The following is a 13,698-nucleotide window of genomic DNA, read 5'->3' as shown; positions in this document are numbered from 1 at the left end:
TGTTATTCTGCAGGTTTACGTTACTTTAATGGGAAGCAAGCACAGAGTGAAATTAAATGAAATAATTTGGTTAGATGTGGTCACACTGAAATATAACAAACTATGGCCCAAACCAACCACTCCCTTGGGTTTAATTACGAAGGTAGGTTCTCTGGAAACACAAACATTGAGATATGAATACCTTTACACTGGGTTAGGTTATAGAAAGGGGAGGATTGGGGGGAGGTTAGGAGAGGTAACTTCTCACAGAAAATATAATGTATCAGACTGAGGGATATGCAGGGGGTTATCTAGATTCTCTCTCCATTTGATAAAGATAGAACCAGCCATGAGAGTATGAGGAAGTTATTGCAGAGGAGAATGATAGGTTGTTTTATAATTGAACTAGCTTTGACCTCCAGGCCTCTCTTTGGGTTAGAATTGTACTAAGAAGCAAAAGCACTGATGCATTACTAATTAAATCTGCTCTTCCTGTTACAGGGCATTCCTAATTTACTCTAGCAGTTTCCGACAACAGTCTCAGGTTTCGTTTCATCCTTGAGATGACTTGTTTTATGGTATGTGTGAGACCCCCGTCTCTATTGTGTCCATATCCACAGTTCCAAAGTGTGGCGAAGAGAAGCAATTGAGAAGGCATCCAAAAAGAAGTCTACAGATGGAGCGATGCTGGTGGATATATTCAATGGAATGGTCATGCACTCAGAAAACCATCTTCCACGTGACAGTAAAAAAAAAAGAAAAAAAAAGAGAAAGAAAATTCCACTACATCTGTAACCATGCCGACGAAGGCACGATCAAAAAGATAAAAACCCAAAAAAAGAGAACTGAAGGAATGAATAAAAATGTCTATGGATGAAGAACCACATCCAATGATTGACAAGCCAGTATTCAGGCTTCTTCAAGGCTGCAGAATATCTCTGTTTAACTTCACTGTGTCGATCTAAATTCTCTTTCAGTAGGATTACTACTATCACCACTGAAACTTCCATGCTAGATTTGTATTGAACTGTGATCAAACTTTCACACACTGACCAAACCTTATCATTACATCTGTCTCAATGATATGTGGAGGCTTGTTTGGCCTGGCCAGTCCAGACCATCTAGCTGGGCTTATGGCCACTGTCACAGTCCCAGATCTTTTTCCTTTTCTTTCACACTGAGCTGGAAAAGAGATCACTCTGTTCCCCTTCTACTGAACCCAGACACACAGAGGAGAGAGAAGCTAAGAGGAGGGAGGGATAGAAAAGGATGGAGAAAGAAAGAAGAAAGGAGAGAGAATGTGTCTGTCAAGTGTGTCTGTCAGCCCCTGAGCAGTGACCCAACACAACTGTGTCTCTGTCTCTTCCACAACCGCGTCTCTGTCTCTTCAGTCTGTTCTGACTCAGCAGACTTCCAACAGGCTTTGGGCTGGGTGACATTTTCAAATGCCAGTTATACATCCTCTGCTGTTACACTGGTATCCACTGTTAACCTCCTAAGTGGAACACCCCATTACTATTTCATATCATATTAAAATGAACTAAGACGCCAAAAGCTTTCATATTTAAAGATTGTGTAATGTTCTGTTTCTTTATGGAGGTCTCTGTTAAACTACCCTTCTTGCTGGATTAAAGCAGAGAAGAAGGAAACATCATCCACCCTGTGTCTGTATCTAAGCCTCAGGGTTACTCTGCAGCCTTGGAGGTGCCTTGGTCCGCCTGGCCAGGCGGAGGCGCTGCCTAGCCCGCCCCCGCCCTGCTGTACAGTAGAACTCACAGACTTCTGCTGGATGCGTAAGAGCACGCGCTTGGTGCAGCGGTCCACGCTGGCCGCCCACTTCCTGTCCGCCTCCCTGTCCTCCTCCAACAGGCAGCGGCGCTCGGCACGGCTGAGGGTGACGGGCCGGACCAGCTGGGCCCAGTTGAGGTGGCCGTAGAGGCTGCGCTCCACCACGTACGTGATGTTCAGTTCGCTCACCGCCGTCCGGCCGCGGAGCCTGCGAGGGGGGAATGCCCAGCCCCCACACCCCCCTCCACCCAGCGTACCACCCTTAGCCTTGGCCAGGTCACAGCGGGCGGGGGGCGAGGGGGAGGAACAGGAGGAGGGCACCCCTGGTGTTTTGACACAGTTCCGGGAGCGCTGGTAGAGCAGGTGTTTGGTGGAGTAGGCGTAATTGGGGTCAGGCTTCCTGAGCCAGCTGGTGTGGTGACGGGCGGGTTTGGGGCTACCCTGGGAGACATCATCGAGGGCAACAAGGAGGCAGGGCTGGGGGTGTGGTTTGGGGCGTGGCCGAGTGAGGCCGTAGAAACCGTAGAGTGTGTCATTACTTACCCCATGGGAGAGAGAGGTCAGAGCTTTCCGCATCTCGCCCTCCGTCATGGAGTGCGACACCTTCTCTTCGGCCTCGGCACCACAGCCGTCCAGCTCTGAGAAGGAGGATCCACTACCTCCCACCCCGACGGCTCCCAAACCCTCAGACCCAGCAGCGAGTCTCCTGGGAGGCCGGATGAGGCCGTGGGTGCTGCTGGACTTAGAGAAGGCCTTGACCAGCTTGTGTCCGGACCAGGTAGTGTCCAGGCTGCTGGAGGAAGGGGAGGTGGTCAAGCTGTCTGTGTCCCCATCCAGAGAGAGCTGGTCCTGGGTCAGGGAGGACATGGAGGCATCCTGGGGCAGGCTGGACTTCTTCAGGACCCCTGTGTACAAGGCTGTGTTGTCCTCACAGGTAGGAGATGCCTCCAAGCTCAGAGAATCTTCAGGGAAGAGAGGAACATCACATCATTTATCCATTACAGAGTAACCTCAAAAAGAGCAAAAACACTTCTATCCCATTCACATTTCCACTGAATGTTTACAAAGTGCTGCATAAAAATGGAATTTCTGTTACAGGATTTCTGTTACGAGATTTCTGAATATACAGTATGGAGTCCATACTAACTCAAACGGTGTATTCAGAAATCCCTTTGGACATGTGCCGTACCTTCGGAGCCGTGTTTCTTGCCCTCCTCCACCTTGATGAGTTTCTTCCTGACGCGGCGGGTAGAGTTGACCAGCTTGTGGAGCCGTTTGAACTTCATTGAGTCCTCTGTCTGCTCATCATCAGACTGCTCCCGAGACTGAGAGGGAGAGAGGGGACGTCACAGGAAGTCCAAGACACACTGTCGTACAGGGACCCCCAGAACCCTAGCCATAGCCCAGTGACCCATATCCACACACAAGAGGGGTACTAGCCTACAAATCTATTATGTCTTCAATTGCTCTTTTCCAACCTTTATGAAAGAACATTGTGGTGTAGGTGTCATTCACTGAAGTCTTGGGGAAACTCACATCCCCATTCATTCATACACGTAAAGCACACCGTTTTGGACGTAGGGTCACATGGTAGGGGTTGGTGAGAGTTATGATGCACATTTTAGGATGGACATAGTTAGTGATTTGAGAGTATGGAGGGAGAGTTGGGGGGTTGGGGGAACATGTATAGTACTGTAGGTCACATTGTAGGGCACATTGTAGGACACATTGTAGGACATTTGCATTGCATGACATTTAATATTAAAAACATATTCAGGTCACGTGAAAAAACGAGCCAAAACAACAAAAACCCTGAACCAGTGAGGACGATGAGGAGTTGCCACAGATATTCACCACAGATATCCAGGGAGCTTGTTATGTGTGGTGTGTGTCTCTAGATCAGGCTCTAGACTGAGTGCTGCCTGTTGGAATGAGCCTGGAGCTGTTTATTTCCCAATAGACACTAAATGGAGGCTCCGTGGCATTGTGCTGAGGGACACAGAGCTCCATTATGAGTGTGTGTGTGTGTGTGTGTGTGGACTGTGGAGAGAGGAGGGAAGTTCAATTGGGCATTACAACGGCATTAAAAATCTCTACAGTGGAGCAGAAACAGAGGGAACAATGATGTCACCAAATGCTTCATTACTATGATGATGATGGCACCGGAAGCTTCATTAATATGATGATGATGTCACCAAATGCTTCTTTACTATGACGATGATGTCACCAAATGCTTCATTACTATGATGATGATGGATCCGGAAGCTTCATTAATATGATGATGATGGCGCCGGAAGCTTCATTAATATGATGATGATGGACCGAGACATCCGACAAGGCCCACATCCCCGTCATTCACATGAAGAAGAGACGGAGATATCGGGGACGTAGGTCGGGGTGCCTTGTAAGGATCCCCCTCTACCATCAGTGCTATTAGCCAACGTGCAATCAATGGATAACAAAATGGATGAGCGCCGATCAAGGCTGTCCTACCAACATGACATTAAAAACTGTAATATCTTATGTTTCACTGAGACGTGGCTGAACAACAACATGGATAACAGAAGAAGAAGGGCCAGAAGCACATAGCCTGGTTCCTCTCTAGGTTTTGGCCTTTCTAGGGAGTTTTTCCTAGCCACCGTGCTTCTACACCTGCATTGCTTGATGTTTGGGGTTTTAGGCTGGGTTTCTGTACAGCACTTTGAGATATCAGCTGATGTACGAAGGGCTATATCAATACATTTGATTTGATTTGATAACATACAGCTGGCTGGGTTCTGTGCATCGGAAAGATAGAACAGCTGCATCCGGTAAGACAAGGGGTGGCGGTCTGTGTCTATTTGTAAATAACAGCAGTAAATAACAGCTGGTGCATGCTCAGTTCCCTCCTGTACTCCCTGTTCACTCGTGACTGCATGGCTAGGCACGACTCCAACACCATCATCAAGTTTGCTGATGACACAACAGTGGCCTGATCACCAACAGCGATGATACAGCCTATAGGGAGGAGGTCAGACACCTAGCTGTGTGGTGCCAGGACAACAACCTCTCCCTCAACGTGATCAAGGCAAAGGAGATGATTGTGGAATACAGGAAAAGGAGGAGCGAGTACGCCCCCGTTCTCATCGAAGGGGCTGGAGTTGAGCAGGTTTAGAGCTTCTGGTTCCTTGGTGTCCACATCACCAACAAACTATCATGTTCCAAACACACCAAGACAGTTGTGAAGAGGGCATGACAATGCCTCAGGAGACTGAAAAGATTTGGTATGGGTCCCCAGACCCTCAAAAGATTCTACAGCTGCACCATCAAGAGCATCCTGACTGGTTGCATCACTGCCTGGTATGGCAACTGCTCAGCCTCCGACCGCAAGGCACTACAGAGGGTAGTGCGTATGGCCCAGTACATCACTGGTGCCAAGTTTCCTGCCATCCAGGACCTCTAACCAGGCGGTGTCAGAGGAAGGACCTAAAAATGTTCACAGACCCCAGCCATCCCAGTCATAGACTGTTCTCTCTGCTACCGCATGGCAAGCGGTACCGGAGCGCCAAGTCTAGGTCCAAAAGACTTCTATAACAGCTTCTACCTCCAACCCATAAGACCCCTGAACAGTCAAATGGCTCCCCGGACTATTTGCATTGTCCCCACCCCACTCCCCATTTTTACGCTGCTGCTACTCTCTGTTTATTAACCAGTCACTTTACCTCTACCTACATGTACATATTACCTCAATTACCTCGACTAACCTGTGACTCTGTTCCGGTACACCCTGTATATAGCCTCGCTGCTATTTTATTGTTGCTCCTTATTCATTTATTTTTTAATTAAGTTTACTTTAGTAAATACTTTAACACTTTTTTTCCTTAAAACTGCATTGTTGATTAAGGGCTTGTAAGTAAACATTTTACTGTAAGGTCTACACCTGTTGTATTCGGCGCATGTCACAAATACAATTTGATTTGATTTAACTCACACAAAAACACGTACGCACACGCACACACACACACCATCAGAAACTATTCTGACCATCCATCGTATGTATGTGATTAGGTGTTGTATAGGCACCATGTGATGTGATGAGATGAGTTTGTCACAGAGCTAGTTTGGCCCGAGCTGCAGTCATTCTGGGGAAAATTCCTAATTTGTTGTTTTCTCCTCTGGTTTCCACAGCAACACTGGGTCGGGTCTGGTCACAGACAGCTGGTCCACTGTTAGAGCCAGGGCACACAAGTGCACACACACACACACAAGTACACACAAGCGCACACACGCGCACAAAAAAATCTCCCAGCGTGTGAGAGAGCTTGAGTTAGTGCTCAGGCGAGTCTGACTGGGCTGTGTATATTAGGCCTGGAGAGACGCTCCTCTTAGCTTCCCTAGGGATAAGCACGCACGCACACACACGCACGCACGCACGCACGCACGCACGCACGCACGCACGCACGCACACACACACACACACACACACACACACACACACACACACACACACACACACACACACACACACACACACACACACACACACACACACACACAGCAGAGGTTAACAGCTGAGGGAGGGATGGTTTAACAGCTGGCTCTAGAAGACACCTTCCATAGGGCTATGAGGGCGCACCGGTACCTAGTTGACACCAGGACCTCGACATTCCCCTGGACTCCAGTCACTTCAGACTTCTCAGTCAGAATGATGGCTTTCTGCACCATGGGAGCTCCGTGACCTGCGCATTACCCATAAATCACTCTGGCGTCCCATTAGAGCCCTCTTCCCACCACTAGTCTCAGGGGTGCGTGCTCCACACTTCATTCCTCTGTCGACAGCAGAACCAGACGACAAAGCCGGGGTCGAACCCTCTCATTTTGTTTTTGACAACCTCTCAGCTTGTAAACCCCAGAACGCCTCCCCCTCACCCCAGGACCCCTTAAAACCACTGTCCTCCCTCTACCCTAACCATACACATCTGGCTGGAATATTCTTCTGATAGTTTCCACCACTCCAGAGGACATTACAGAGTTGTGTCTTCAGAGACTGTGCTGTAATAACAGGTCTCTGTGTGTTTGTGTGTGTGTGTGTGTGTGTGTGTGTGTCCGCTGCAGTTTGGAACCAGACCTGACTGAATCCTCCTCCAACAAGGTTCATTACTGAGGTACATATAGGACATTACTGGAGTGTGTATGTTATTATTCTGGGTTATTCACTATTGCGGTGGGTGTTGGTGTTGAAGTGTGCGTATTGTTGCAGAGTCAGAGTGAGCCATTCTTAGGCAAGACAGTCCCGGAGGACAGCAGGAGGCGAAAGCGAGGCAGCATAGATTTGATCATACAGAAGAGAAAGCAGTGCTTCAATGAGTGGTCAAGGAAGACAGTTGAATGAAATGCATAATGTAGTGTTGTTTGTATTAGTCAATACTTGCAGTGGTGCGCCGCTGATAAATACATATAGGGGAAACGCTGCTCTGGTACAGTAGGGTCATTAAGAAGAACGCAAGAAAGACACCTCTGCCGCAACTTAGCCCGGGTGGGGGGAGGTGAGGAGGGGCTGACAATGACATAGTCCCTTAGACGCAGCCCTGAGGGACACCAACGTCTGGAACACGATGCAATCAGAACTCAACCAGTGGTGAAAAGATGCTGCGGTCAGCGACCCCTCATTGGAACAATGTCAACTCACACACACACACGCCATGCACACACACACCGTCATTATCAGCTTTGAGTCTTGTGTGGTCGAGCATACATGGTGCACATACAAACTAAACCAGATCTAAAACGACCAGTAAAAACTGGTGCAAAGCTGAAAGCAGTTCCCTGCCTCACAGAAATACAGAAAAAACATTGAAATGTAATTGAGCTAAGCAGTTGAGTGTGACTTGTTACTCACCGCTTTAGGCATTTAGGACAGCAGACTTGTGCTTTTACCATTCCCAGGTCAGTGTAAAAAGCATGCATCAGGTTGGCCCTGTCCCATCTAGTCCCAGGTTAGTCACACGGCATATCCCGAGAGAGACACGCACAGTCACACAACATACACACTCACAGCATTGACACACACTCACTCTGACACACTCCCTGCAGCTCGTTGGCAAAGGCAGCTCTGCAGAATGAAAGCGATGGGAGAGTGAGAGCGAGCAGGCTGCTGGTGCTATTGAGCAGCAGCAGAGAGAAAAGGCATGTTGTGCCTGGAGGAGAGAGGAGAACAATCCCAGCGTTTGAGCCCCTGACCCTGCCTTGGCCCCCACATCTCTAATGGCCAGCCCTGGAATGTGGACGCTCTCTCTCTCTCTGCTCCGGGGGGGATGAGAGAGACGAAGAGACAGAGAGTGAGAGAACGATTGGAGAGGGAGCAGGGCAAGAGGACGGATATTTGGACAGAGCAACTACAGAGCTACACAGACGCACACACAAAGAAACACACAGACACACATAGCCATTTGAAAGATGGGGGATGACCTAATTCCATTTGAAGGTGGCGGACATTACCCCCGGCACACACCCCCAGGCCCAAAAGAGGGAAGATATTTCCTAAACGGATCCATTTTAAACTGATGTTTTATCAAGCAGAGCCCTCCCCCCTCCTCCTCATGCTGCGTTTCAGGGGCCTGAAGGGAGTGAGAGCTCTTTGTCCTCCCTCGCTTCCTCTCTTCCTCCCTCCCTCCAGCGGCACGTACAAACAGCCCTGAAGACAGGCCGAGTGTTCCTCCGAACAATACACCTCCAGTCATCCCCCTATCCTCTCTCCCTCTGTCTATCGGACATCCCATCCATCAATCCAGTTGGACAGGAAGCAGGCCTCTGGCAGCCGAGGGCATAGAGAGGGTTAACAGGGAGATTAGCCTGCTAGGGCCCTGTCTGTCTGCAGCTCCACATCAAAGGGCAGTCAGAGCCAGACTGTACAGCAGCCAGACTCAGACCCGGGGTTGTATCTCTGCATAACGCCTTACAACAGGCCTTTCTCCTTGAAGGAATCCATTTATTACTAGAAAGGGATAGGTTCAAGGAAAACTTTGCTTGCATGTGTCCAGAATGTCCACAGATCCACATCATAAAGCCAGACTGTATACTGCAAGCAGCTTGGTGTAGAGGTCTTCACGGATCTACCCGAACCTGATCCCCCTTGGATTCCGCTCGGTGGCACGGGCCTTGGATCTGTGTGACAATATGTGAAATACTGATGGGATCCGATATTTTTTTCATCTTAAATGACTGTCAGGGCGTCCCCTTTCATCAATATGTCAATATCCTTGTGACAAAATGACATATTCGCTTCATGAAAACCAGCCACTGCATACTGCAGACCCGTGACACGGGGTGAAATAGGCTACAGGCCGAGCTGTTGTGGGAGAGGAAGAGGACGCAGCGGAAACAAATGATAGCCTCGGCCAGGGTCATTGATTTGTTTAGGCTTGGTCTATTTAGAAGGGTACTCTACTATTTTATTAACAATTAACTTATGTTGAATGACTCGAGTCAAGTATGATACAGTATTTGTCAGCATAAAGATGAGTGACTCTCTAGTTTTGTGGCTTTTGTTCAAAATAAACAAGTTATACTGCAGAGTGACCGACACATTCTTTCTGATCGTCTAATAAATAGCCCTTATAGACCAAGATAATCTGCTCATGTGTGTGTGTGTGTGTGTGTGTGTGTGTGTGTGTGGTAGACTGATAAACCTGTCTGCAGATATTGAAAGGCTGCTGATTTATTGATTGTGTAATGCATGGATAAGTATAAGAAATATCAGGACAACTTTCCTCTTCAATTCTGAATGTTTAATTAACTCTCTGGATGGTAAGTCCTACACAGCTGTGGATTGGATGACTCTTCTATCAAACCTGCATCCAAACCAATCTCAGGCTGTATAGGCTAATTCTGTAGGCCCAAAGGATATATCTACATTCTATTTTGAACAAAAAATATGAAGCTACTATAATGACTCGAGTTATAGAAATATACCATTATGTGTTGTTAAGTGGTGATTTTAGGATGCTAAATAGTCAGCAAGTGCTGTGTGTTAGAAAGTGTTAGACATACCTTTAGTCTAAAGCAATGTTTATCAAAGAGTGAAATAGGCTAGTTTGTAAAGTTTAAAAAGTGAACTATTCACTGCTCTCAGTCTGGCACGCGATGATCGTCCCCCAAAAATTCCTCCTGCTCAAATATTTGGTCAAGAGAAATGAGGAAAATATTTTGGAAAACCTCATAATGTTCTCTGAGTCCCTGGCGGCGTAGTGTGTTACTGATGGCAGGCTTTGTTACTTTGGTCCCAGCAGGTCACTTTGGTCTCTGCAGGTCATTCACTAGGTCCGCCCGTGTGGTTCTGGGATTTTTGCTCACCGTTCTTGTGATCATTTTGACCCCATGGGGTGAGATCTTGCGCGGAGCCACAGATTGAGGGAGATTATCAGTGGTCTTGTACGTCTTCCATTTCCTAATAATTGCTCCCACAGTTGATTTCTTCAAACCAAGCTGCTTACCTATTGCAGATTCAGTCTTCCCAGCCTGGTGCAGGTCTACAATTTTGTTGCTGGTGTCCTTTGACAGCACTTTGGTCTTGGCCACAGTGGAGTTTGGAGTGTGACTGTTTGAAGTTGTGGACAGGTGTCTTTTATACTGATAACAAGTTCAAACAGGTGCCAGTAATACAGGTAACGAGTGGAGGACAGAGGAGCCTCTTAAAGAAGACGTTACAGGTCTGTGAGAGCCAGAAATCTTGCTTGTTTGCTTATTTTCCACCATAATTTGCAAATAAATTCGTTAAAAATCCTACAATGTGATTTTCTGGATTTCTTTTCTCATTTTGTCTGTCATATTTGAAGTGTACCTATGATGAAAATTACAGGCCTCTCTCATCTTTTTAACTTGCACAATTGGTGGCTGACTAAATACTTTTTTGCCCCACTGTATATGTCATTATGAAAATACTATCCTGTACACCACAAATATTTTAAATACAACCGGAAATGTCAAAACAATTTTGCTGGCTTACGTTTTTATATTTTGGACCCATTTGGGTTGGATACAGACCCGACCCAATTTTGAATCGGATTCTCTCTCAACTCGGACATGTTTTGGGTCGGACCTGGTTCACCTTGGATCCGGATCGGATATAGATTTTCAAGCAAAATGACCCGATCCTGTTGGGGCCGGGTAGGAATTTCACCGATCCAATTCGGTTCGGATCTCAATTTTGGGATCCGAGAAGACCTCTAGCTTGGTGTCAAGGCTGTGGCGGCACCATGCTAAAGCAGACGTCTTCAGAGCAAAAGACACAGTCAGCTAATTAATATGGAATAGGAAGTGTAGCATGCTAGACATTACAGTACAGATGTCAAGGCTGCCGATCATTCAGAGGGAAGGGAGCGTTCAGCCCCAGCTATTAGCAATTGGGTTTCCACGGCAACACATATGTGCATAGAAATAGTTGGGCATTCAAGATGGTGTTTTTGTGGTGGGTGTCGATTACCATCTTCTCAGGAAGATGTGGGTCTGTGAGTTTGTATGTCCGTGCACACACACACACACACACACACACACACACACACACACACACACACACACACACACACACACACACACACAGTCCTCCATTCAGCCTGTCAGCCCACATGTCCTTCCCCTGTGATCTATCTTATACACACACACATAGCCTACAGCAGCGCAAGGCTAAACCCAAGAGGAAAACAGAGCTTGCTTTGACCCAGCAGGACAGAAGCGTTTGATTTGAACCATCATCAGTACAGTACGACTGGTCCCCATCCCAAAATAACCACTCACATCCGTCCTGAGGATTCATACAACAACATGCAATATGAGGCTGTGTTCTGTGACCTGTCACTAAACCCCATATGGTCTGGAAGGACACTTCAGGACTGGGAGGTCCAGAGCCTGGTCTCCACTGACCACAGCTGGTCATCTGGACAGATACTTTCAGCACTGACTTAAAGGAACATTTTACTCAAAAACGATATTTTGGTATTTGTTTAATTAGTCCACTATTGATACAGTCCCAAAATGTTTTGCATGTCAGCAGTGAAGTAGGCAAGATATTGGACTTTTCAGAAGAAAGGTGTCTCAAGCCAAATCGTCATATGATGCAAAACACATCACCATGATGATTGAGACATTTTTCTTCTTAAAAGTCCAATATCTTGACTGCTGACATGCAAAACACTAAATACCAAAATATCGTTTTTGAGTGATATTCCCCTTTAAGATGGAAGAAGGGGGAAAATATACAGGGTGGAATCAGGACTGGGGCTGGACGGAAATCAGTTCCTAGTTCAGAGTTCATCTTTAAGGACGACATTAAAGCGTTCTATAACCTTCATTAATCATTTTTCCTCTTCACTGCAGAATCCAGGGAGGGGATGCATGCACTGATCAACCCAATCCCAGTCTTACAGGCTCACAGTCTGCACGACACACAGAGTTGGGTGTCAACACACACGGGATGCTGGGGTATGCCATTAGTTAATATCCAGGTTAGTTAGGGAAGGGACGTCACAGCTAATGGTCTCATACATGTGTCCTCACACACACAAATACCCACTCCAAGGTAACATACACACACACAAATACCCACTCCAAGGTAACATACACACACACACAAATACCCACTCCAAGGTAACATACACACACACAAATACCCACTCCAAGGTAACATACACACACACAAATACCCACTCCAAGGTAACATACACACACACAAATACCCACTCCATGGTAACATACACACACACACACACAAATACCCACTCCAAGGTAACATACACACACACAAATACACACTCCAAGGTAACATACACACACACAAATACCCACTCCAAGGTAACATACACACACACAAATACCCACTCCAAGGTAACATACACACACACAAATACCCACTCCAAGGTAACATACACACACACAAATACCCACTCCAAGGTAACATACACACACACAAATACCCACTCCAAGGTAACATACACACACACAAATACCCACTCCAAGGTAACATACACACACGCAAATACCCACTCCAAGGTAACATACACACACACAAATACCCACTCCAAGGTAACATACACACACACAAATACCCACTCCATGGTAACATACACACACACACACAAATACCCACTCCAAGGTAACATACACACACACACAAATACCCACTCCAAGGTAACATACACACACAAATACCCACTTCAAGGTAACATACACACACAAATACCCACTCCAAGGTAACATACACACACAAATACCCACTTCAAGGTAACATACACACACAAATACCCACTTCAAGGTAACATACACACACAAATACCCACTCCAAGGTAACATACACACACAAATACCCACTCCAAGGTAACATACACACACAAATACCCACTTCAAGGTAACATACACACACAAATACCCACTCCAAGGTAACATACACACACACAAATACCCACTCCATGGTAACATACACACACACACACACACACAAATACCCACTCCAAGGTAACATACACACACACACAAATACCCACTCCAAGGTAACATACACACACAAATACCCACTCCAAGGTAACATACACACACAAATACCCACTTCAAGGTAACATACACACACAAATACCCACTCCAAGGTAACATACACACACACAGACATAATTCCAACATGAAACAAAACAAAGACAGCCGCTCCTCTGTGGGGCTTTGATCCTGAGGTGTTTGGGGTCACGGGGTGAGAGGTGAAAGTTCAGTCAAAGGTCAGAAGTACTTACTTTGCAGTTTGAGGACTGGTTTAGATTGGGAGTGGATCCATCAGTCCACTCTGCAGTGTCAGTACTGCTGGACTGTCTGCTATGGTTCTCATACTCCTTCAGCTATAGGAGAACAAGAGTTTAGAGAGAGGGCAGGGGATAATGGCCCACTCTCACTATAGAAACAGCTACCCCTTCACAC

The 13,698-nt window shown here is 46.8% G+C and overlaps 1 protein-coding gene across 8 annotated transcripts in view; it reads right to left on the bottom strand.

Moving 5' to 3' along the window:
* The window catches only part of LOC135557756 (SAM and SH3 domain-containing protein 1-like), a 321,252-nt gene that overhangs the window by 25,174 nt on the left and 282,380 nt on the right, over nucleotides 1-13,698 (bottom strand). For 6 of the 8 annotated variants that reach the window (XM_064991329.1, XM_064991335.1, XM_064991331.1 and 3 more), the window contains 3 exons: nucleotides 13,518-13,619; nucleotides 2,957-3,092; nucleotides 1,756-2,729 (listed from right to left, as the gene is read on the bottom strand). In XM_064991329.1, coding sequence (XP_064847401.1) covers nucleotides 1,756-2,729; nucleotides 2,957-3,092; nucleotides 13,518-13,619 — 1,212 coding nt within the window. The remainder of the gene's footprint in view (nucleotides 1-1,755; nucleotides 2,730-2,956; nucleotides 3,093-13,517; nucleotides 13,620-13,698) is intronic. The other 2 variants (XM_064991334.1, XM_064991330.1) reach the window with 2 other exon arrangements.

This window comes from Oncorhynchus masou, chromosome 16 (assembly GCF_036934945.1).
Source record: "Oncorhynchus masou masou isolate Uvic2021 chromosome 16, UVic_Omas_1.1, whole genome shotgun sequence".
Taxonomy (NCBI): Eukaryota; Metazoa; Chordata; class Actinopteri; order Salmoniformes; family Salmonidae; genus Oncorhynchus; species Oncorhynchus masou.
Note: the sequence above shows the minus strand (reverse complement) of the source record. Positions and strands in the feature narration are given on the sequence as shown.